This window comes from Temnothorax nylanderi, unplaced genomic scaffold (assembly GCF_030848795.1).
Source record: "Temnothorax nylanderi isolate EJ_2023f unplaced genomic scaffold, tnyl_v1.0 TNYL_tig0974_pilon, whole genome shotgun sequence".
NCBI classification, from domain to species: domain Eukaryota; kingdom Metazoa; phylum Arthropoda; class Insecta; order Hymenoptera; family Formicidae; genus Temnothorax; species Temnothorax nylanderi.
In genome coordinates, this window is record NW_027250036.1 from 21102 (window position 1) to 46204 (window position 25103).

The 25103-nt window shown below is 36.7% G+C and overlaps 4 protein-coding genes across 13 annotated transcripts; 3 read left to right on the forward strand and 1 right to left on the reverse strand.

Moving 5' to 3' along the window:
• Window positions 1-578: 578 nt before the first annotated feature.
• On the reverse strand, window positions 579-5450 carry LOC139786182 (F-box/WD repeat-containing protein 9-like). 3 transcript variants are annotated; one of them, XR_011722201.1, is made up of 7 exons: window positions 5169-5450; window positions 4334-4470; window positions 4012-4253; window positions 3410-3659; window positions 3070-3339; window positions 2669-2804; window positions 579-726 (listed from the first exon to the last, which is right to left on the reverse strand). XR_011722201.1 is itself a non-coding variant. In XM_071725337.1 (6 exons), exons 2-6 carry the CDS (start codon window positions 4427-4429, stop codon window positions 2736-2738), a joined length of 927 nt encoding a protein of 308 aa, XP_071581438.1. In that variant the 5' UTR covers window positions 4430-4470; window positions 5169-5450; the 3' UTR covers window positions 1356-2735. The 3 variants fall into 3 exon arrangements, 1 of the variants encoding a protein (XP_071581438.1); XR_011722202.1 differs by lacking the exon at window positions 579-726 and adding an exon at window positions 1356-1962; XM_071725337.1 differs by lacking the exon at window positions 579-726 and having other exon boundaries at window positions 1356-2804.
• Window positions 5451-5526: 76 nt separating this feature from the next.
• LOC139786183 (F-box/WD repeat-containing protein 9-like) lies at window positions 5527-7428 on the forward strand. Its single transcript, XM_071725338.1, has 5 exons — window positions 5527-5941; window positions 6022-6263; window positions 6505-6754; window positions 6825-7130; window positions 7360-7428. The coding sequence occupies exons 1-5, from the start codon at window positions 5846-5848 to the stop codon at window positions 7426-7428; spliced, it is 963 nt and encodes a 320-aa protein (XP_071581439.1). The 5' UTR covers window positions 5527-5845.
• Window positions 7429-8144: 716 nt separating this feature from the next.
• Window positions 8145-12855, forward strand: LOC139786176 (uncharacterized). Of its 2 annotated transcripts, none has more exons than XM_071725322.1 (3): window positions 8145-11411; window positions 11606-12642; window positions 12764-12855. In XM_071725322.1, exons 1-2 carry the CDS (start codon window positions 9617-9619, stop codon window positions 12601-12603), a joined length of 2793 nt encoding a protein of 930 aa, XP_071581423.1. In that variant the 5' UTR covers window positions 8145-9616; the 3' UTR covers window positions 12604-12642; window positions 12764-12855. The 2 variants fall into 2 exon arrangements, with proteins under 2 accessions (XP_071581423.1, XP_071581424.1); XM_071725323.1 differs by lacking the exon at window positions 12764-12855 and having other exon boundaries at window positions 8147-10689; window positions 10891-11411; window positions 11606-12603.
• Window positions 12856-15534: 2679 nt separating this feature from the next.
• LOC139786177 (kinetochore-associated protein 1-like) lies at window positions 15535-20786 on the forward strand. Of its 7 annotated transcripts, none has more exons than XM_071725328.1 (14): window positions 15535-15674; window positions 15742-15860; window positions 15934-16113; window positions 16182-16339; window positions 16774-16889; window positions 16955-17064; window positions 17130-17251; window positions 17338-17708; window positions 17783-18144; window positions 18223-18414; window positions 18509-18827; window positions 20004-20164; window positions 20268-20351; window positions 20498-20786. In XM_071725328.1, exons 3-11 carry the CDS (start codon window positions 15968-15970, stop codon window positions 18663-18665), a joined length of 1734 nt encoding a protein of 577 aa, XP_071581429.1. In that variant the 5' UTR covers window positions 15535-15674; window positions 15742-15860; window positions 15934-15967; the 3' UTR covers window positions 18666-18827; window positions 20004-20164; window positions 20268-20351; window positions 20498-20786. The 7 variants fall into 7 exon arrangements, with proteins under 7 accessions (XP_071581429.1, XP_071581425.1, XP_071581426.1 ...); XM_071725324.1 differs by having other exon boundaries at window positions 20268-20347; XM_071725325.1 differs by having other exon boundaries at window positions 18509-18714; window positions 20268-20347.
• The last annotated feature ends 4317 nt before the right edge of the window (window positions 20787-25103 follow it).

Sequence of the window (25103 nt, forward strand, 5' to 3'; positions counted from 1 at the left end):
CATTGTTCGCGAAGATACTTTTCTCTTGTTCTCTCTTCTGCTACCCTAAGGCGCGCGCGCGCGTGTGTGTGTGTGTGTGTGTGTGTGTGTGTGTGTGTGTGTGTGTGTGTGTGTGTGTGTGTGTGTGTGTGTGTGTGTGTGTGTGTGTGTGTGTGTGTGTGTGTGTGTGTGTGTGTGTGTGTGTGTGTGTGTGTGTGTGTGTGTGTGTGTGTGTGTGTGTGTGTGTGTGTGTGTGTGTGTGTGTGTGTGTGTGTGTGTGTGTGTGTGTGTGTGTGTGTGTGTGTGTGTGTGTGTGTGTGTGTGTGTGTGTGTGTGTGTGTGTGTGTGTGTGTGTGTGTGTGTGTGTGTCAAACGTTTTAACTATTATTAACAACTTCAGACACATTACATTTTTATTTTTAAGTAGTAATTTTTTTCTGTGGTATACATATGTATAGCATTAACAAGGTGTACAACTAAAAAGGTTACAAATTATTATTTTTAAAAAACTAAGCAAAATATTAAATTGTTGTTTTCTTTAGAAATAATAGTCCGTAACACCTTTAGCTTCACACCTTGTACATACTGTTTATAATTTTATAAGATTATAAGATATATTGTTTATAAGATTAAGATGCGTGACACTACAAAAAGGCGTGATATCCGTACAAAATTACCTTTTTTAAAAAAAAGGTAAAAAAAGGCGCCAAGTACACGCATAGTAGTGTATATGTATTATGTTGTTACCTAAAAAAAAACAAAGTGGTAGTATAATACCTCCAAATAGCTTTACCCTGTACATACTGTTTATAAAATGCGTAATACTACAAAAAGGCGTGATATCCGTACAAAATTACGTTTCTTAAAAAAAAGGTAAAGAAAGGCGCCAAGTACACGTATAGTAGTGTATATGTTGTTACCTCGAAAAAAAAAGAAAGTGGTAGTATTATACCTCGAAAAAACCAAAGTAACAAGTGGTAGACGTACTCTTTGTATCTCGAAAAATCTCGAAAAAATCTAAGCAGTAGTATCTTTATTTCCAAAAAATTATAACCCAAGTGATACACATCACAAAATTATGTTACCTTATCAAAGAAGAGTCGCGCTTCAAGTGATCTATTACAATTACAAAAAAGAAATGATATCTCTTTAAATTACAGCGCCAATTACAGAGAGAACATATATATTGCCTCAAAAAATAATTGTTGCACTACTTTGAAAACTCTTTACATGGTGTCAATTAGAAAAAGAATGTATGATAACAATTTTATAAGATTAAAAAATTTTATTTAAATTTAACAAGGGAATACAAGATATTTAAATACAAAGTTTACATGTGTATTTTTTAGTGGTCACAAAGAATTACAGAGAAACAGTACAAAATAAAAATATTTTATTAAAATATTTAATCCAACGAGGGAATACAAGGTATTTAAATACAAAGTTTATATATGTATTTTTCAATAGAATAAAAGATTTAATCACAAAGAATTACAAAGATAGTAAAAAATAAAAATATTTTATTAAAATACATAAATTTTTCTTGTAAAAAAACTTGGCGCTGCTAGACCTCGAAATTTTAAATAAATAAGGATAACAATAAATAAAAATAATTCATAGAAGAATGCGACGGGAGTAACAAAATGATCATCAGCGTGGTGTGTATGTGCGAGCGAGTGATATGGGTGTGCGTGACGACGGCGAATAATGCGGCTTATAATTAAGTATAGGATAAGTTTATTTATTTATTTAAAATTTCGAGGTCTAGCAGCGCCAAGTTTTTTTACAAGAAAAATTTATGTATTTTAATAAAATATTTTTATTTTTTACTATCTTTGTAATTCTTTGTGATTAAATCTTTTATTCTATTGAAAAATACATATATAAACTTTGTATTTAAATACCTTGTATTCCCTCGTTGGATTAAATATTTTAATAAAATATTTTTATTTTGTACTGTTTCTCTGTAATTCTTTGTGACCACTAAAAAATACACATGTAAACTTTGTATTTAAATATCTTGTATTCCCTTGTTAAATTTAAATAAAATTTTTTAATCTTATAAAATTGTTATCATACATTCTTTTTCTAATTGACACCATGTAAAGATTTTTCAAAGTAGTGCAACAATTATTTTTTGAGGCAATATATATGTTCTCTCTGTAATTGGCGCTGTAATTTAAAGAGGTATCATTTCTTTTTTGTAATTGTAATAGATCACTTGAAGCGCGACTCTTCTTTGATAAGGTAACATAATTTTGTGATGTGTATCACTTGGGTTATAATTTTTTGGAAATAAAGATACTACTGCTTAGATTTTTTCGAGATTTTTCGAGATACAAAGAGTACGTCTACCACTTGTTACTTTGGTTTTTTCGAGGTATAATACTACCACTTTCTTTTTTTTTCGATTAATATTACGGTAATCTTAATATAATATTGTAATAAAGTTGATAGTACGTTTAAATTTTTATATCAAAAACAGGAATGATAGAAAAACCTTAGCGCAATGTTATTTGCAACGTTATGGCACTCCCATTTCAACATTACTGAAATTTCGGAATCGTGGTCAAAGTATATTCATAATGACGTTCTATACAACATTAAGAACTACATATTTAACAACATTACAAATTCTAGAATATCGTTGCAATAACATTGTAATAATGATTTTTTGCTTACTGGGTACCTGTAGAATAGCTTATACAGAACACGCATATAGAAATTCTCCGTTCATTGAAGTTTCGTTGAACATGTCAATTTTTCGGGCGCCACATCTCGATACCTCGACCGGATATCGCGAGAATATCATTCAGGTAGTCTATCTGCACATAAAAGGCACGAACAATTACATACAATATCTAACAAAATTCATGATATTGCAAAATAAGACTTGTAAGAATGTTGTTAATTTTAAGGATTTTATTTACATACGGAAGACAACGATAAAACCTAATTTCAAAGATTAAATGTAAGTAAAAATTTAATTGTTAAACTATTTTTTTATTTTACACGTAGACGTTTAACGAATTTTTTTTTCAAAGTCAATAATACGATATTTTCGGCAAATCTTGCACGTATGATACTCACGCTTAAGATCCCGAAATTGGAACGTAAAGTAGCGATGTGCTTCGGTGGATCATTAAGACTTAAAATTCTGACGGTATCCCTCGAACTCGTTATCAGACATCCGCGCGTCAGACGCAGCTCCGTTATCCCTTCCGTATGCTCGGTAGAATAAGATTTCACTAGCTCAAAATCGTTATTTAGATTTAGCATGTGCAACTTCGCCTTGTGGTCCCCGACGCAAACCCAATCCCGTCGCATACTCATGGACGCGGGAGGCGCTTCACCTGGAATCTAAAAGGTACACTAGCGATATCGTAACCGCATTTCTTTTCTCGATGTTAAAAATACGGGATGACATTACTGTGACAGATTTCATGATCCGTCCGGCTCTCTGATCCCAAACGGATACTGTCTTGTCCATGCTAGAGGACGTGATGTATTCCGTATTCATGACCAGCTTATTCACGGTTCTGGTGTTGCGTCGGTACTGGCTGATCGGCTTATTACTCGATCGCGAATCGAACACGTATATTGTCCCGAAAGATGAGCCGATCGCAAAGAGGGCCCGTTCTGGACACGATGATATGGACAGCACCTCATTCGGCATACTCCTGGAATATTTAACGTTGATAAAAAATGATACGCGCGAAATGGTAATATGCAGCCCAGGTAGCAAGCACTCGTCATTTTGACGTCAAATGACGTCAAAAGACGTCAAAATGACAGACTTTTGACGTCAATTGACGTCAAAATGACGAGTCTTGCTACCTGGGAGGGTTTAACAAGTGAATCTTAGAATTGCATTTCCTAATTATCTGTCTCGACAAGGGAAACACAAAACGCGGTATCTGCATTCGAATAATTTGGAGGGAAACGATAATTTCTCTCAGAAATAGGAATTATCTTCCTCGTTCGGTCTTCTTATCGCGAAGCTGCCGAAAGGAACAGTTTGGTATCGCATACAACTCGTAAGTTCTGTGATGGACGAAACCGGTGTTGGTGAGCATGAACGACCTCACACTCAGATCGCAACCGCAAGTGTAGATCGTGTTGTCTATCGCTGTCAGACCGTTGATCCATCCATACGATGATCCACGGTTAGACATTAAATCGATGCGGATGGTGTCCCCGATTTCATAAGAGGGTGTCTCGCGTTTCCAGTAAACCAGGGCGCGCTGTGTTCCACCAATACAGGTGGTTCCACCCTGAAAACGAGAATCATCATTATATCGTTTTTTACAAGGAAAGATGTTTAAAGACACTTGGCATAATATATACTACCTACATGCATCAGTAACACAGATGTGATGTAATTTGGGTGCATATTTATCAATTTCATTATAGAATCTTGCTGTTTCCATAGCGCTGTTTGTTTCTTCATTGCAACGCACGACGACAACCAAAACAGTCTGCCGGGTGTCGCTGAAATGACATGTGACTTTATGTATCTAACTAAGAAATATGACGAAAGCTGCTTATTCGTACTATAATACTAAGTACAAAAAGAATGCATACACATACAATTATTTAAGTACAAATAAACTACAAGCATTATATGTATATGTATTATATGTATATGTATTATTATAAATACATATATACGGAAACTAATATTGAGCTGCCTAAGATCTAAGCTCAGACCAAAAATAGCTTGTGTTCTTATTCGATTACTTGTATTTTGTAGAACACGCTTTTTTTCAAAAAATGAAATACTACTGAAATAAAATTTAACGCGATATAAGCACTGATATATAAATATGGAGAGAGCACTAGCTCGGCTGACGCGAGAAAGAGGTAAATTCGTGGAATCGCTGTCTTTGTCATGCAGTTCGTATGACAAAGACAACTACATCTTTCTCTCAGTAATATACATTTGCGTCTTGTACAACAGAGAAAGAGAGGAATCCCACAATATCTATCTGTCTCAGGCTTGTTTTCCGCCTGATGGGCGTAGCATTGCAGTGCCCACTCTATACTTATATCTCAGTGGATGTAAGCAACAACCTGCATATGCTTGCGTAAGATTGAGCCTTGGCGTAAAATAGCTTATATAGAGTATTTTGTTTATTCATCTAAATGATCGTGCAAGCTATAAGGTGCTATCAACTTTAGCAACTAACCGGGACGCAAAAGTGAGTAGCTAGCATACGGCCATATGTAGTTAAATCGCGCTTTCCACAGTGACTTATCTGCATTTAAAATTTGGTATAATTGTTTGCACACTAAGCTCAAACTGTGTACCACCGTCCTCGCGTCCAGGAAGGAACATATATGCAGGAATATCTGAAATGCAGCACAATAAAATAATTAAACGCACAATCAGACAATAAATGTTACGGAAGGGATGGAGACAGAACGAAAGAGAGAGTTGACCATCGCTGGTTCAGCACACTTTATTCCATCGACAAACGACTATACTATAGTCGCTTTCATAGTAGTATACTACTATGTACTATACTATAGTAGTATTTCATTTTTTGAAAAAAAGCGTGTTCTACAAAATACAAGTAATCGAATAAGAACACAAGCTATTTTTGGTCTGAGCTTAGATCTTAGGCAGCTCAATATTAGTTTCCGTATATATGTATTTATAATAATACATATACATATAATACATATACATATAATGCTTGTAGTTTATTTGTACTTAAATAATTGTATGTGTATGCATTCTTTTTGTACTTAGTATTATAGTACGAATAAGCAGCTTTCGTCATATTTCTTAGTTAGATACATAAAGTCACATGTCATTTCAGCGACACCCGGCAGACTGTTTTGGTTGTCGTCGTGCGTTGCAATGAAGAAACAAACAGCGCTATGGAAACAGCAGGATTCTATAATGAAATTGATAAATATGCACCCAAATTACATCACATCTGTGTTACTGATGCATGTAGGTAGTATATATTATGCCAAGTGTCTTTAAACATCTTTCCTTGTAAAAAACGATATAATGATGATTCTCGTTTTCAGGGTGGAACCACCTGTATTGGTGGAACACAGCGCGCCCTGGTTTACTGGAAACGCGAGACACCCTCTTATGAAATCGGGGACACCATCCGCATCGATTTAATGTCTAACCGTGGATCATCGTATGGATGGATCAACGGTCTGACAGCGATAGACAACACGATCTACACTTGCGGTTGCGATCTGAGTGTGAGGTCGTTCATGCTCACCAACACCGGTTTCGTCCATCACAGAACTTACGAGTTGTATGCGATACCAAACTGTTCCTTTCGACAGCTTCGCGATAAGAAGACCGAACGAGGAAGATAATTCCTATTTCTGAGAGAAATAATCGTTTCCCTCCAAATTATTCGAATGCAGATACCGCGTTTTGTGTCTCCCTTGTCGAGACAGATAATTAGGAAATGCAATTCTAAGATTCACTTGTTAAACCCTGCATATTACCATTTCGCGCGTATCATTTTTTATCAACGTTAAATATTCCAGGAGTATGCCGAATGAGGTGATGTCCATATCATCGTGTCCAGAACGGGCCCTCTTTGCAATCGGCTCATCTTTCGGGACAATATACGTGTTCGATTCGCGATCGAGTAATAAGCCGATCAGCCAGTACCGACACAACACCGGAACCGTGGCTAAGCTGGCCATGAATACGGAATACATCACGTCCGCTAGCATGGACAAGACAGTATCCGTTTGGGATCAGAGAGCCGGACGGATCAAGAAATCTGTCACAGTAATGTCATCCCGTATTTTTAACATCGAGAAAAGAAACGCGGTTACGATATCGCTAGTGTACCTTTTAGATTCCAGGTGAAGCGCTTCCCGCGTCCATGAGTATGCGACGGGATTGGGTTTGCGTCGGGGACCACAATGGGAATTTGCACATGCTAAATCTAAATAACGATTTTGAGCCAGTAAAATCTTATTGCGTGCAGCATACGGAAAGTATAACGGGGCTGCGTCTGACGCGCGGATGTCTGATAACGAGTTTGAGGGATACCGTCAGAATTTTAAGTCTTAATGATCCACCGAAGCACATCGCTACTTTACGTTCCAATATCGGGATCTTTAGCGTGAGTATCATACGTGCAAGATTTGCCGAAAATATTGTATTATTGACTTTGAAGAAAAAATTCGTTAAACGTCTACGTGTAAAATAAAAAAATAGTTTAACAATTAAATTTTTACTTACATTTAATCTTTGAAATTAGGTTTTATCGTTGTCTTCCGTATGTAAATAAAATCCTTAAAGTTAACAACATTCTTACAAGTCTTATCTTGCAATATCATGAATTTTGTTAGATATTGTATGTAATTGTTCGTGCCTTTTATGTGCAGATAGACTACCTGAATGATATTCTCGCGATATCCGGCCGAGGTATCGAGATATGGCGTCCGAAAAATTGACGTGTTCAACGAAACTTCAATGAACGGAGAATTTCTATATGCGTGTTCTGTATAAGCTATTCTATAGGTATATTTGCTTTGATATGTAATTTTGTATGTTCTTAGTTTTTATTATAATTAAGATATTCTAACGCGTCTTATAAACTCAACTTATAATTATTGCGTATTCATGATGAGATCTTTTACATTGAGAAGAGAATAAGAGAAGAGAAGAGAACAATATATTTTCTTTATACTGCATGACCCACACAGCACCGAAATATTTCAGAAAGCTTTCAAAAAGCTGTCAATGAAATATGAAACCTTTCAAAAAAATATTTCAGACATGTTTCAGATATATGTTTCAGATATATGAAATGTCCGCCTAGCTGAGATATCATAAATGTTTCTGAAATATTTCTGAAATGCTTCAGAAATATCTCTGAAATGCTTAAGAAATACCTCTGAAATGCCTAAGAATTATCTTTGAAATGCTTCAGAAATATTTCTGAAATAATTCAGAAATGCTTCAGAAATATCTCTGAAATGCTTCGGAAATATCTCTGAAATGTTTCAGAAATATATGGGAAATATTTCAGATACTTTTTATTCTCATATACAGGGTGATTCGGAACAATTTCCTGTCCTTCATAAATCATATTCTTGAACACATTGTAAGACTATTTTTCCTCTTGCAAAATGTTATCCGATTCTTAGTTGCTGAGTTATTAAGCTAATAGCCCAGTCAAATTAAGATTTTTGGATGAAAAAATTGCCGGCAAGCTGGAAATTGGTATACAGGTTCATTTTAGTGTTCTTTTAAACATACTAAAAGTCCCCATACATAGAGCGTGAGCCGGCTGCACCATCTTGAAAAAAAGAGTAAAAAATGGGTTTTTTGCGAATAACTCGGAAATTATTAGTTTCACGGGAAAGAACATTCAGAGCGAAAATGTAGCTGATAAAATTCCTCGCAATTTGGTTTTTTGTAGAACTTTGTACGACCATTAGTTCCCGAGATAGATTTTTTTGAAGCATCGGGCAAATGAGGAAAGAGCTGTTTCTTCGAGCGTTTTTTCAAAATATCTCAGTTCTGGCTGTCCGAAAGTAAAAAATGCATACAATGAAAGTGAAAGAGAATTAAATTACCTACAAAATCCATTATTTATGTTATACCGCGCGACTAATATTTCTGGAAATATTACGGTTTAAATGAAATTTTGACTTTCGGAAATTATGAGAATAAATATTTCCTCGCAATATAAGTCGGAAATGGGTAGTCCTACGTAAAAAATTGTTAAAATCAAATAGAAAGATTATTAAATTTTCATTATTTTGGTTTTTGACCGATTTGCATACGACTAATAGTATCAAGAGACACGGTAGTGTCTCGCGCCAAGTACACGCGGAGCGAGACCGACCGTGACTCTTTTACGCGACGCGACGAGTTGCGAGTACTCGAGATGTTGAGATCTCATATAACGAGTGAACGGATCAAGTTTTAAGTAGGCTTGATCGATAGCTTGGGTCGATTTGGGGGGGGGTTTCTCTTATAATATTCCGCTACGTGCCCTACGAGCGGAAATATTGCGACGCAAAGTCCAAATGTGAAAATTTATTTTTAAGATACTACTTCTTCTACTTCTACGTCGACCGTCTCTCATGCCATGCCATCATTTCATTGGCTGGAGTCGCGTCCTTTTCACTTTTTCGACACCAGGGCGGTGCTAGTATCGCCAGCACATATGTATACGTGTGTGTACTGCGCGAGTGTAGATAGTGCGTTTAGCGCGCTGTCAGTCAGTTCATATATATCACGTGATCAGAGAAAATGTCCCTTTCACTTTTTCGACACTGGCGGCGCTTTCGCGCAGTGCAGATATAGTGCGTTCATACGTGTGTGCTGTACTGCGCGCAGTGCAGATAGTGCGTTCAGTGCGCTGTCACGTCACAGTCAGTTCACTTAACCTATATCGTTGAGAGAACGGTAGTGAGTTCGGTACGAGCAGCCACGGTGATCGGACGTGTTTCCTCTCCTGTCCCGAGTTGAACGTAGATACTATCCTTTTCCGTAGCTGTGATTCTGACCGCTTACGTCTCCTGTGCTAGTTTGCTCGCTGCTTTAAGGCCGCTTATTGTTTGTAGTCTTTGCGCTCCCCTCTCGGAGGGGGAGCCGTAAATTTTTCTTGTAGTTTTGAGAAAGTGCTATATGGCGTATCCTTCGGATCCTTTGTCGAAGCCTGGTAACTCACGTGCTCCCGGTAATAAGATTCCGGCTAAACCGTTTAAACGAATGAGAGTCGAAGTAACGGAACAAGTTCTCGACTCGGCCTTTCAAAAAATCATGGAAGGAGAGTCAACGGTGGACGCCGTGGGACAGGATGTGAGCCGACGAGGAATTCCATTGCGGGATGGACAGAGGGACGAGTCGACCAATGCAGGAATGGACTCACCCTTAAACCAAGGGCAATCAGATGATGTGATGGATACTGAGGAAAGTAACGTAGTAATTAACTCTGACATCCGCTCAGGCGAATTTTTTATAAACAAAGCTGTTGCGGTTAATAGTTCTAAGAGTATTGACGACTTAGTATCCAAGCATATAGACTCTAGTAATAAGGAGAAAGTTCGAGACGCCCGTTCACGTGATCCGTCCGTGCCTAATGTTATTGGTGAGGACAGAGAATCATACTCTGTTCACGAGGGTAATCTGAGGAAATGCTCACAACAACAACTTCGCCCGATAATTACCAGATTCGACAGCAGCTTTATGGGCAAAGCGAAGATTACAATTAAATTACCCCCCGATCAGACGTCCGCAAGAAAGGGGAAAAACTTGATTAAAATATGGATGCTTTTAACGAATATTCGCATCTGCCCCTCCTCCCTGGAGATGTTGAATCATTATTCAGCGGAAGCGGAATTTACAGATTATCTCGAGGCCAATCTGGCCCTAGAAGCAATAGAAAAAATCCCGAGCAAATTGAAAGCGTTTATGGAACAACGATCCATGATTAGTAAGGGAGTCATCGCGGATTGGCCTTCTTCCATCAAAGATCTTTGGTCGGTAATACAGGATAGATCGGGTATTATCGGCCTGGAGCGTATGTACCGACGCAAATGGGATAGTATTGAGAAGAAAACCACTTTATCGGAAACGGACAATATTATCGTTACCTTCAAGGGAACCGGTATTAGAGATTTGAAGATATTTACCAACAATGTGGGTTTGAAAGTCAGGCCATTCGTGCCGCAGACCAGGCAGTGTTTCAACTGTTTCAGGTTTGGTCACACAAAAATTTCTTGCAAAAGTGAGTCGTTCTGTATAGTATGTGGTGACAAGTCGCACGGCCAATGCGAGAAGCCTGTCAAGTGTCGCAACTGTGGCGGCTCTCACAAATCGACTTTTAGAAACTGCCCCGTTTTTGAAAAAAACAAACAAATCAATATAATTATGGCTCATAAAAATATATCTTTTTTCAGTGCTAGACGTTTTGTAGAGGGAGGTGATCGCGTTGCCCCCCCTGCGGATGCCCGAACGAGTGAGGGATCTTGGCCGAGATTGCCCTCCCCGAGGAGAGCTTCTTATGCGGAGACGGCTCGTGTTAGTGGTGAGAATCAGGGCAATCGACGCACCGAGGCGTCCGTGCTTGGCCCTGATTATAATAGACGCTCCGGGGACTCTGAAAAGAGGCGGGCACCCTCTTCCAAATCTAGTCAGGATTATTATAAACAGTTTAATCTTAGAGCTAGTGATATTAATAAGGAGAAACAAGGTATCATGTTCGCGTCGGCTAGAAATGGAGCGGCCTGGTCGAACGCTATCTCCGCTCAATCAACGGGGGATCCTCCTCCAGTCAATCATGTAACACAGGTGCCGCAGGATGTCGCAAGCGGAATGATGGAATTATTGCCTCTTCTGAAATTATTGAAGGAGTTGATGGAGAGATGGAGTAGTAGAGGTGGGACTTCGTTGGACAGGATTTTGGAAACGGATTTTCTTCGTGAGTTGGGTAATCGGTCTGGGTATTCTGAAGGGAGGTTCTTCCTCCCCTCGTCATAACATTCAGACTATTACTTTGGAACTGTCGAGGTTATGGAACCAGTGCCAATGAATTGTCCAAACGTGTTATGGAGTATGATATTGTGGTATTGACCGAGACTCGACGAACTGATGATAAACGTATATACTTTCCAGGCTTCAAGACGGTTCAGAGTGGGAATGTGCTGAACAGTGGTGGTGCTTCGATCTCGGTACGGAGGTCCATCGATTTTGATGTTATTCCTTTGTCAGATGATATTCCTTACGGCTACGATACTGTTGGCATCAGGACCAAAAACTTGAACAATAACTGTAACATTATGGCGGTGTACAGGCACCCACGAGGAGAGCTCACTGACGCAGATATTAGCGTGGTTGTGGACCAGGTTCCTGATACTCTGGACTCGATTATTCTGGGCGACTTTAATGCCCACAACTCTACTTGGAATTGTGACCTTACCACGCCCAGTGGCGAGGCTTTACATGATACATTGCTGGACAGAGGTTTTTTTTGCATCAATTTAGACACTAAGTCAAGGGTTGGCCAGAGAGGACAGCGTGACTCTAACATCGATTTAGCCTTTGGTACGGCTGGTGTTATAGATAATGTCGAGTACGAACAACAGGATGACGCTTGGGATAGTGATCACTATCCCATTTCTTTTACTGTGGACAGCGATCCTCAGCCCTATAGAAAGATTACCAATAGAATCACGTCAAAGAAGACGAACTGGACTTCGTATTACAAGTTTGTTGATGAAACTATTAAGAGGGATCTCCTTCCGTTTATTGATCACTTTTCCGAGGACGTCGATTTGTATTATGGGCGGTTCATCGATATTCTTAGAACGTCAATCGACCGCGCTTCCGGCAGACGCAAGATGGCGGGTCCTCCTGATGCCAAGGAGAAGAAGCACAAAGTTCAACATAGGTGGTGGGATGTTGATTGTGACAAGGTCATCCAAGATAGGAAAAAGGCGTTCTCCACTTTTAAACGCTGTAAATCTCTCAGCACATGGGATAGCTACAAACGAGCGTGCGCTCTGGTTAGAAGAACGATCGCCGCAAAAAAAAGGCATGCTTTGAGGAGTTCTGCGCTGGAATCAACCGTTTCACTAGTCTGTCCTACGTTTGGAATACCATCAGGATTTTAAAAAACGCCAGAAACAATGTTCGATGGAATAGCTGGAGTGGTAAGAACAGAGAGGATGAAATAAGGAAGTCTGTTGACAAGCTGGCCCCACCTTTTGTGGGATCAGATCCGGTGTTGAATATTAATTACCCGGATGACTCCCTGAGTTCATTGTTTCGTAGATCGGAATTGGATAGAGCCATTAAAATGATAAAGAAAAACTCTGCCCCGGGGCTGGATGGAATCGAATATAAAATGATCCAGGAATTGCCGAACTCAGCTCTTGAGTGTTTGTTGAGGCTCTTCAATTGTATTTGGCTCTCGGACTCTCTTTCTGAGGACTGGCACCGTTACCAGGTGGTTTTTATTGATAAGCCTGGAAAAGAGAAGGTCCGCCCCATATCTTTATCGTCTTGTGTCGGCAAATTGTGTGAACGCATGATCAATGAGCGCCTCATATGGTGGGCGGAGAGCGCTCACAAGTTCAATACATCACAGAATGGTTTCCGCAGGGGGAAGTCGTGCGCAGACAATCTAGTTAAGATTGTGTCGGATATTCGTTCCTCTATATCTTCGGGTGAGTACACGCTGGCTGCGTTCCTCGACGTTTCGGGAGCTTACGATAATGTCGAGTTCCGCACTTTGATTGAGACTCTTGTTGCGCTTAATTGTCCCGCGGGCATAGTCAGATTTATTCGTAAATGGCTATACCGGAGACTTGTTCGTTTTATTGTTAATTCTCAAGAATTCATAGAACGTCTAGTTTATATGGGACTCCCGCAGGGCGCCGTTCTCAGTCCTGCTCTGTACTCTCTATACACGGGGAGAATATGCACTGACTTACCTGAGGGGGTGGAATCGTGCGAGTTTGCTGACGACATCGGCCTTTATATACGTGGTCCAAACAGACGGCGTAATCGGGAGCTGCTCCAGCTAGCGGTAAATTTGGTTGCTGAAAGACTTCGTTCTATTGGTCTCGAATTGGAACCACAAAAAACTGTCATTGTGGAATTTAACAAATATGGCCTTTTTAATGAAAGACAAAGTATGGTGATCCAGGGATGTGAAGTGTTCTACAGCCGGGAATCGAAATTTCTGGGAATTTGGATGGATAATGGTTTAAGGTTCTCACATCAGATCCAGGAAGTTCGTAGTAAGGTTGATAAAGCGAACGCTGTCATTCGATATCTGTGTAGAATCTCTAAAGGTTTAGAGGTCAATACGGCGTTAATGTTGTACAAGAGCTTGGTTCGTTCGATTACAGATTACGGCAGTTTCGTTTATCACCCCAGGGATGCCAACTCGGTTCTCAAGTTGGAAAGGACGCAATATAAGGGCATTAGGACTGCCCTAGGATACCGCAACAGCACACCAAACAACGTCATCGTGGCTGAGGCCAAGGTCAGACTGTTGACGGACCGTGCGGAGATGCTCGCCAGGAACTACATTTATAAGGCCATGGCTCACAATTTGGATGGCGTTTGCGAGAGAATCCAGAGGGCCCATGACGCTGAGCTGTGGGTGCGATATCGTCAACCTACCTATGTTATGTCGCTGATGTCTAGAGTGTGGAGGAAATGTGCTCCCGTCAGAGCGCTTATTGGCCCCCCAGGAATCCATGAGATTTTTCGGGGGGAGTTCGAGGCGCATGATTTCGTCCCTGTGGTTGACTTTTCCGTTGGTCTTTTGAGGAAGGAGAATGAGGAATATTCTGATGCTTCTATGATAGAAGACATCATTAAAAAATACCAATTGAACAATGAGGCGGAAATTGTGTTTACGGATGGCTCACATAACCCCGACTGGCGTTCTACGGGTGCAAGTATCGCTATAGAGGGGTGGGACACTGCCTATAAGATTAGTATGTCTAACATTTGCTCGTCGTTTACTGCAGAGATTTTTGCCATCAATGCGGCCCTGAATCTCATGAAGATATCACGAGACACAAGAAATAACCATGTTGTTATCATGTCGGATTGCAAATCGGCCCTTTCCGCTGTTCAAAACAACCTCATTTCAGTTCATAAAAGTAAATACGAGGTGGAAACTAGACTGCTCATTTACTCACTTGAAAGGGAGTACAATATGAGAGTTGTGCTTGTGTGGATTCCCGCTCATGTCGGCATCGCTGGGAATGAGCTGGCCGATGGTTTAGCTAAGGAAGCTGCTCATGAACCCCCAGATGAGAGTATCATGGTCCCGACTGGGGACCTTATGGCTATGGCAAGGGAGGAAACTTGGCAGGCTTCTCAGGCCTCTGTTAAGCGAGACTCTGCCTTCAAGGGCAAATTTTACTTTTCAAAATTTTATGACGAGGAGGCCCGCAAGCCTTGGTTCAGCAAAATCAACGCCCCAAGATATTACGTTACTCTCATTAATAGGATCAGAGCGGATCACTTCAACCTTGGATCTTCACTCTTCAGGAAGGATTATATTGATACACAACGATGTGAATGTGGTCATGAGTGTGAGGACCTGATGCACGTAATCCATCAGTGTCATAAGTACGATGATCTCAGGATCAAGTTGGACGAGAACCTTAGAGCCGTGGGTTACCTTGCGGAAATTGATGTTTATAGCATGATTAAGAATAGTAATTGGAATTTGTTCTATTTTGTTTTTGAATTCCTTAAAGGAACAGGTAAAATCATATAGTGTGCTTGTATTTGCACTTGTTCCAAAATCCTTGTCAGGAATGGTCTACATTGTTTGTGCTAGGTTGTCATCGACAAGAAAGCACTTATCCTCCCTCAACCGAGGGAAAATCCAAAACCCCCCCGAGAACGGTAGTGTATATTAGGACAAGTACCGATGTGCTATATAACCCCAGGGAGGAGTTGAAGGCACCTATTATCCCTCACCCGAGGGAAACTCACAAAAAAAAAAAAGAGAACGGTAGTGTCGTCGGAGCGAGACCGACCGTGATGTGATAGTAACTTACGATAATTTACTCGTTTACGCGGAGTAAATTATCGTAAGTTATCTCCCGTTTACGCGAAGGAATTATTCGTAAGTTACTACAAAAGTAACGCTCGCGTAAACGTATGATATACGTGATGATGACTCTTTACGCGACGCGACGATTAATTCAAGGTAATTGTTTTAATAATATAATTATCCTATCCTATATATAACTACGTTTACGCGAGTGTTTACACAGGTTAACCTAGATTGTTGTGCATAACATGGATCTTTCTTATTTACTCGCATGGAGGAAACGATCGTCGCTAATCAGAGACTGTTTTTTCTTCATCATTGAGGAATATAATTATATCTTGGGTGAGTTTATCTTAGATTTTAATTATTATACTTTACTGCAAATTTTCAAAACGTTTTATTTCATGTATCTTAGCACGTCTGAAAGAAACGAAGAGATATTAACGGAAATGAAATTTATATTATCACAGCTTTTGATGAATTTATTGAGAAAGTTATGCACCGGACGATCATTCGATTTGCAATTAGGGCTATCGGTTCTCTTTATGTTATCAGAACAAGAGGCGTGCAGTTGGCTTTCCACCGTTTCTACATCGTAAGAAAATAAATCTATTTTTCGATAATTAATTTTCGATAATAATGTGTAAAGATTTATATTTGTAGATTTCAGACCGATCATATTCAGCATTGTACAATCTCAACTTTGGGATATGAATATTCGCGCTTGGGGCAAAATCGATCATTGACACAAACGTTTGAGAGTTACAAGCTATTGCATATTTGGGCACAACGACTGTCACGTTATTCAATAACTTCTAAAGGTACGCTCATGCATTATCATTGAGTCTATTTTTATATTAAACGCAAATCTTGTTATACATATGTGTCAATGTATATATTTTTAATACATTTACAGAAGTTTTAACAAATAGTGCTTCGAGCAAAAGAAAAATTTTACAGCAGATCATAAACAGTACCTAATAAAGAGAACGTGATTCCTTTATTAAAAGATTATTGTTGTAGCTTCGGATTTAATTTCAATGATTGCCTTTTGAATTATTTACAAATATTACTAAAAACGTGGAATCCAACGATAACCGTTTCGAATACAAGCGTGAATAAAGGCAAATGATATAAGAAAATAATATGTATTTGTGACAATTAATTTAATATTTGGATATTTACATATTTTTATACGTAGATCATTTTCGTATGATATTGAACACCAATTTAATAATCGAGTAATATATTATAGAGTTACTTATCTGTAAAGATGAAATCGATGAATTAAGAAAGAAATGTAATGGAGTTGTTGCGCAAATGGAAGATAAATCCATGTTGAAGCGATGTATCTCTACGTTATGGGAACACGTAAGCTATAAAAATGTTGGATAGTATAGTTTCTTATAATGTGAATTTTACATTTAAATTTCCAGATTACATTTTACCACTATGAAGTGTTTATTATACTAATGGATCTCATAGGAGACAAAAATATGGAAAAGAGAAATTATCTTTGCTTCTTGCAAAATTACACTCGGAGCGGGTAAATTATAATAATTTCGCATATATTAATTTTGAATTTAATAATCATACTATCAATCATGACAGGCTTCCTACACCAATGGAACACGATGAGTGGATACAGCTTAATCCTGGACATAGTACGTTGCCGCCGATAGCCCAATGGAGACTTCCGTTCTTGCTTAAAGTCGATATTTGGAAAATCATTAGTAAATATATTTCAGAAATAAATTTATGGCCAGCACTTGGATGATTACTTAACTTAATTTCACATTTTATTAATTCTCGTTACTAGCACCTGAGTTGAATTTAAGAACATACGGCAAGTGGCTTGACATCGCACCCGTACTTAATTTGGAGGCACATCTCATATGCACATTAGCTATTAAAGGTGAAGTGACACAAGTATGGGGAAATAATTCTACTGCATCGAAAAATACTGCATGGTCGCTTTATCCGAAAAATACCACGTTGCTCAAAGATATCAAGAAATGTATACAACGGATGACAGATTCAGATGGATTCTATTATGGTACTGCAGCATTGTACTATGTCGTAAATCATACACCTCCGGGTGCTGATCGCGTTGCTGCCGCGAAAGAATGTTACGAGTATGCTCAGCTGGCGGCACAGAATTCCACTAAATTCGAAGAAGGAATGTTAGAAGTACGGTAATCTCTGTGTAAAGTACGTGTCTATGTTGTAAAAAATATATTGACTTCTATGGCTTTTACTTTCAGAAAATTAAATCCAAATATTTGAGATTTACGTCCGAGCATATTCTACGTACGTACGGATTGGAGAAAGATGAGTATCTTGCTCTAATTGAAAATCCGTGCAAGCTGGTGTATGAATTGTATAACGAAGAAAGCATACCATTACGATATCGAACTGCAACCAACTACAGACCCGATATTAACGCTGCTGTTAACGAGCTGGGTAAACTGTTCTCGTTGAATACGATAAAATTGCGTATGGATTTATTGGAAGAATGGCTACAATCTAATGCCAGGTATACCGAATTGTCTCAAAGCTTTACAGAGACGTTTCTAGCGACGAAAGAGTCTGATCAGAATACCAACTATGAAGATAATTTACTTAGGTAATATTGTTGGTACACCATTTTTTTTATATTCAATTTCTAAATCAACAATTGATTGTGAAATATACTTAATTGTAGGATATGTTATATGCTGGAATATGGAGATATGGATTTGTTTGCACAATTTCTTATAAACATAGGTTTCGGCAATCGTCATGGCGAGACTGAATATAGTTGTAACGTACGATATCGAGTATTTCGAATATTGCAGACTGTCGTTGATACTACAACGTTAGAGGAATTGACCAAGCAAGATATATGTACCTTTAGGTATAAATAATTATAATAAATTATTGTTTATTTTATCGGCAGAATATAAATTTTTCTTGCATATTAAAACGTTGATCTCACTTCAATATTTCAGAAAGTATATGAAATCGTTACAGTACACCGGCAAATTGGAATCTTTAGAATTATGTTACAGCGTTGATACATTTGACACATGTTGTAAACGAGATATTCAAAACTTGAGAATATCAATCCGTGATGTTAAGATACAGTTAAAAGGACTTTGCTTCTAAATTTTAGGATATTGATAATTATGAAGTGAGCGAAATGTAAATCTGTGAGGTAAATGAGAAATAGTCAAAAGAGAAATATGTTGATTAGTGCCAAGAAGAAAACGTAGCAATTAATTGGGCTGATTGAATTGGCAGATCAAAGTGGCATTTTTTTCGTATCAAGTAATGAAATGGTTTGATGTTTATATGACTAGCGTCTATGTATTATATTATAAATTATAATCTTACAATATCATAATATTTTATGTGTCGAAATATATTGACCAGTAGTCATTTTTTATGGCACGTTTATAATACCAATTGTCTGTGGTAAGCAGTAAAATGACGTGCGATAGATGCAGGCGCACATTTGACTCGAATTAAAAATACAAATAAATTGTAATAATGTTATAATATGAAGTTTGTAGTTCGTGGTTAGTCTTTTGAAAGAGAGGAGATAAATATTAACTTGACATTGTTTTCTGCTGAACGCACCTGATGACATACATGATGTCCGTTGATTATACATTGTACCCATGTTCTTTAAATTACGCCAACTACAAAGAGAATATATATATTGCTTTGAAAAATAATTGTAGTGCAACTACTCTTAAAAAATAAAACAAAATTGTGTTACCTAACTCAACCCAAGTGGTATGTATCTTTGTATTCCTGAGGATCTTTCTATCAACCCAAGTGGTAGTAGTTTTAATTCTCCTTGATAAAATTATAATATTACAAAGAATTATTTAATCATTTTAATCACAAAGAATTAAGAGGTAACATTATAAAATAAAAATATTTAATTAAAATAAAATAAATAAATTTTTCTTGTAATATGTATTTACGGTGTATTCATAGAAGATATCCATATGTATTGTAAAAATTGCAATTTTTATTTATATATATTTTTAAATATGATTTTGAAAATACGTATTATTAGCAAGCTATTTTTTATGTATTTTTACAACATGCGTTTTGTACAATGCAACATTAAACATTTGCTATTTTATTACTTGGTCAAATAATAACAAATACCTAATCATAAGTTAAAAATTTACATATCTAAAAAATATATTTAAGTGTTATTATAAAAGTATAAATTATCCTCTAGAATTATAATATTACATATCATTATTTATATTTAGTTTCAAAAGAAGAAAATCATTATACTTGTATAGTTAATCATAAAAGGCATGGTGATAATAGTTTATCGCTGCATTATTATATATCATAATTTAAATAAGACTTCATTATGTATCACATTTCTGTTACTTGAAAAAAATGCTTTTTAATTTTAATTTATGTAACATACATGTACACGCTTATAATATATTAATTGACTGTATTTTTTCATAGATTGAGAACAGTTCTACGGCGAAAGATGGAACAGGAAGTTTCGAAGAAACAATCGTATCATTAGACGAAAGATTTACTAAAGTATTGACACGACTTCTAGATCGAATTTGTGATTTGGGTTGTGATAATAACAATGAGAAATTACTTAATGTGTTATGTCGGTAAGAATTTTATTTATATAATTTTTATGCATCCTTTTTTTCTCACACAATTGATATAAAATTAGATACTAATTAATTTCTAAATTATTTATGTTTGAATTAGACTTGACTTCAACATGTTTTACACCGACATACTAATACGTCGAGGGAAAGAAAAGACCGTCCCGCAGCAAGATATATCTGGCTAGTAATATATTATTTCTCATTTATGCGTACATTGCACATGCAGACGTTGTATGCATGCATGCATGAAAGATGGAGTAGACAATAATCTGATCAATATTACATGTTTTTATTGTTTTTTTATTTTACAAAAAGAAATGATTATTTCAGGGTATATAAGAGTACATAATATAATGGAAGTATATATATAATATAATGGAAGTATATAATATAATGGGTATATGGAATCTTATCTATCTATACTGTCTGCCTCTGCCTCTGCCTCGTCTAATGCCCCAATGATAGTATGGTGATGAAAGTCTGTACAGAAAGGCCATAAATCTTTCTTCTTGCCGCCGTATCCCCGTGGCTCTGCCTCTTGGTCTTTGAACTGTAAAATAATATGTATATTGTATAAGAAATTTTATGAATTAAATACATATAATATGAATTAAATTTATATATAACGAGAAGATATTTATTAATTTCGATAAACATATTACCTTGTCTATTATCTTCGGTATAAATTACGGTACTGCACAACTTGTATCAGTTGTATTGTGGAGTCCACTCTTATAATGTGGCATACTTTTGAATTGATAGTATAATTACTGTCATTAATAACAATTCTTTCCACTGAAATATTATTTATGGTAATAGGAGAGAATAAATTATATATAAATAACCAGTACGTTATAGTGAGCTATGTTCTCTTCTAGCTATATTAATTTTTGCCATCATATTGTGACAGCAGGCCATGCACCATTTCTGCTGTGTTTCTGCTGTTATTAGCTCATATGGCTCATGTCCAATTCTTGCTACATTTTACTATCACATTGTGACTGCATGTTGTGCACGATTTCTGCCGCGTTTCTGCGATTACATTGTGGGCAGCAGATCGTGCTGCTAGAAAATAAGCTTAATGAGGACGCAGGGGACAGAATCTGCTCGATGGTCATGCTCGGATCTGCTGGCATACTGTCGGCATTCTGCTAGCATTTGGCTATTAGGGAATAGTGTAATAGTAATAGCATAATGTTAAAGCTAAATGGCGCGCGCGAAGCGCGCGCGTATGTAATGTCTAGTGTCATATATTGAGAGACCGACGTATCTTACGAAGAAGTATCTTAATAAATAAATTTTTACATTTGTTTGGACTTTACGTCGTAATATCTTCGCTTATTAATTTACCTACTAGATCGATCGATAACAATGCGAGCGCGATATCGAAACTGGCGATACTATAGTATCGCCAATGTCGAAAAAGTGAAAGTTACATTTCTCTGATATATATATATATTGAGATATATTGAGAGACGTCGACGTTAGTAGAAATATCTTAATATAAAATTTTCGCATTTCGACTTTGCGTCGCAATATCTCCGCTCGTAGGACACGTAGCGGAAAAATAAAAACACGTTGGCCTTTGGCCAACTCGAACGTGCGTATCCCATACGTATAAAAGTAAAGTACCAGTTCAAATACAGATAGCGAATTGGTTTCAGTCATAAAATGTTCCATAATTTATGTGCTTTTAAAATATGCACAATGAGATTTCCGTGCTTATTCCCTTTCGCCGACCTGAACGTGAATACCCCATACGTACAAGAGTAAAGAACCAGTTTAAATACAGATAGCGAATTGATTTTAGTTTTAAAATGTTCCACATATCATATGCTTTTAAATTATGCACAATGAGATTTCTGTGCTCATCCCTTTCAGCCGATCCAAATGTAAGCACCCTATACATACAAGAGTAAAGTACTAATTCAAATATAGATAGCAAATTGGTTTTAGTCTTAAAATGTTCCACAATTTATATGCTTTTAAAATATGCACAATGAGATTTCCGTGCTTATTTTCTTTCGCCGAGCTGAACGTGAGTACTCCATACGTACAAGAGTAAAGTACCAGTTCAAATACAGATAGCGAATTGGTTTTAGTCTTAAAATGTTCCATAATTTATATGCTTTTAAAATATGCACAATGAGATTTCTGTGCTCATCCCCTTCAGCCAACTCAAACGTAAGCACCCTATACATACAAGAGTAAAGTATCAATTCAAATACAAATAGCAAATTGGTTTTAGTCTTAAAATGTTCCACAATTTATATGCTTTTAAAATATGCACAATGAGATTTCTGTGCTCATCCCCTTCAGCCGACTCAAACGTAAGCACCCTATACATACAAGAGTAAAGTATCAATTCAAATACAAATAGCAAATTGGTTTTAGTTTTAAAATGTTTCACAATTTATATGCTTTTAAAATATGCACAATGAGATTTCCGTGCTTATTCCCTTTTGTCGACCTGAACGTGAATACCCCATACGTACAAGAGTAAAGTACCAGTTCAAATATAGATAGCGAATTGATTTTAGTCTTAAAATGTTCCACAATTTATATGCTTTTAAAATATGTACAATGAGATTTCTGTGCTCATCCCCTTCAGCCGACTCAAACGTAAGCACCCTATACATACAAGAGTAAAGTATCAATTCAAATACAAATAGCAAATTGGTTTTAGTTTTAAAATGTTTCACAATTTATATGCTTTTAAAATATGCACAATGAGATTTCCGTGCTTATTCCCTTTTGTCGACCTGAACGTGAATACCCTATACGTACAAGAGTAAAGTACCAGTTCAAATATAGATAGCGAATTGATTTTAGTCTTAAAATGTTCCACAATTTATATGCTTTTAAAATATGCACAATGAGATTTCTGTGCTCATCCCCTTCAGCCGACCCAAACGTCAGCACCCTATACATACAAGAGTAAAGTACCAATTCAAATACAGATAGCAAATTGGTTTTAGTCTTAAAATGTTCCACAATTTATATGCTTTTAAAATATGCACAATGAGATTTCCATGCTTATTCTCTTTCGCCGAGCTGAACGTGAGTACTCCATACGTACAAGAGTAAAGTACCAGTTCAAATACAGACAGCGAATTGGTTTTTGTCTTATAATGTTCCATAATTTATGTGTTTTTAAAAACACTACAAAAAAGCGTGATATTCGTACAAAATTACCTTTTTCAAAAAAAATGCGCCAAGTACACGCATAGTAGTATATATGTATTATGTTGTTACCTCGAAAAAAACAAAGTGGTAGTATTATACCTCGAAATAACATCCTGTACATACTGTTTATAAAATGCGTAATACTACAAAAAGGCGTGATATCTATACAAAATTACCTTTTTTAAAAATGCATATTTACCCTATTATATATAAATAAAGCAAATTATAATTTTGAAAGAAAAAATTTAATAAATATTTTTAACTGTAGAAACGTAAAAAATACGTTTCTTAAATCATGATTTAAATCATATTTTAAACACATTTTTGTTCAAACGTTTCTTAATGGTTCTTTACGGTTATGAAACTAACTATATATACGTTCAAAAAACGTATAACTAATATTATGTGCTACCTGGGTTTTTTACGAGCAGAATCAATCACTATTTGTACTTGCGTTTGGGAATAATTTGTACTGTAAAAATATAAAGTTTTATTAGTAGAATCAATCACTACTTGTACACTCGGGATAATTTGTGAAAATATAAAGTTTTAGATTTTGTATCCTTACCGTTCGTTCGGAAACTACCCTCGATTTTCTCTACTTTAAAGTATTTAAAAAAATTTGAAGATTTTAAAAGTAGGGGAGACCGGGGTTAACTCGACACTATTTTTTCAAAGGTAATTTTTAATATTTAATTAAAATTTTTAGGCAAAATTTAATGGTATATATTTAAAGAGTGTTCCTTCAGGTACAAAATTGATTCAGAAAGTTTTGCTGTACGTCGCTCTGTTTTGCCGCCAGGAAAGGAAAAATGACGCAAAGACAAATTTTCGAATTGAAAAATGCCGGGGCAAACTCGACACCCCGCCGGGGCAAACTCAACACTTTGTCTGATCGACACAATTTGATTGGAACTTATTTTTTACTGTCTGAAAATAAAAATACATTGTTTATTGTGTATTTAAAAAGTACAAAAATTCGGAATAAAGTAGCTAGAACAATCATTTGAAATCATGAGAACAAAAATTGTTGAACTTTCAATTATCTTCATCTAAACTCATGTCTGAAAAACAATTAATGCAGGTAAACTCACGATCGGACGTACGCATACATTTGTCATGATGAGCCATACGGCTGCATGACAAGCATCGTTTGTTACTGGGAGCCGATGAAACGGCGTGGTATTGACTTTGCCTCGGACGTCGTTTTTTACTTTTGTCACTTCAAAAATATGAAAATTTTGAAAATATCTAAAAACGATTATCGGATTCATATAGAGCAATCAAATTTTCCATGAAAATCACTTACATATAGGTTTGCAAGATTAAAGCTTGATGAAAGAGTAGAAATTTTCGAGAGATCAGAAAAATTACTTTTCACCATCAAAATGCTTATGTCGCGCTAAAAATTACACCATAACTCAGAATGTCATCAAATCCTGTTGATAATACTAGCACATAAAGACGCATTTACAGTAGGAAAGGCAAGTTTTTACGATAGATTTAAATTAGCAAAAAGTCTAGTGTCAAGTTTGCCTCAATGTCGACTTAGCCCCGGTCTTCCCTACATAATTTTAGAGTTATTTTAACCGACCCAGCAACTAATTCCTTTAATATATTTTACTTCTGTCATGATGCTAATACCCCCATTCTTTATTCATTTGGTTGATATTCGTAGTCGGATCTCATTTTTATGATCGTCTTAAGTACAATCTTAAGATAAGTCAATCACAAAGCATTTTAAGACATT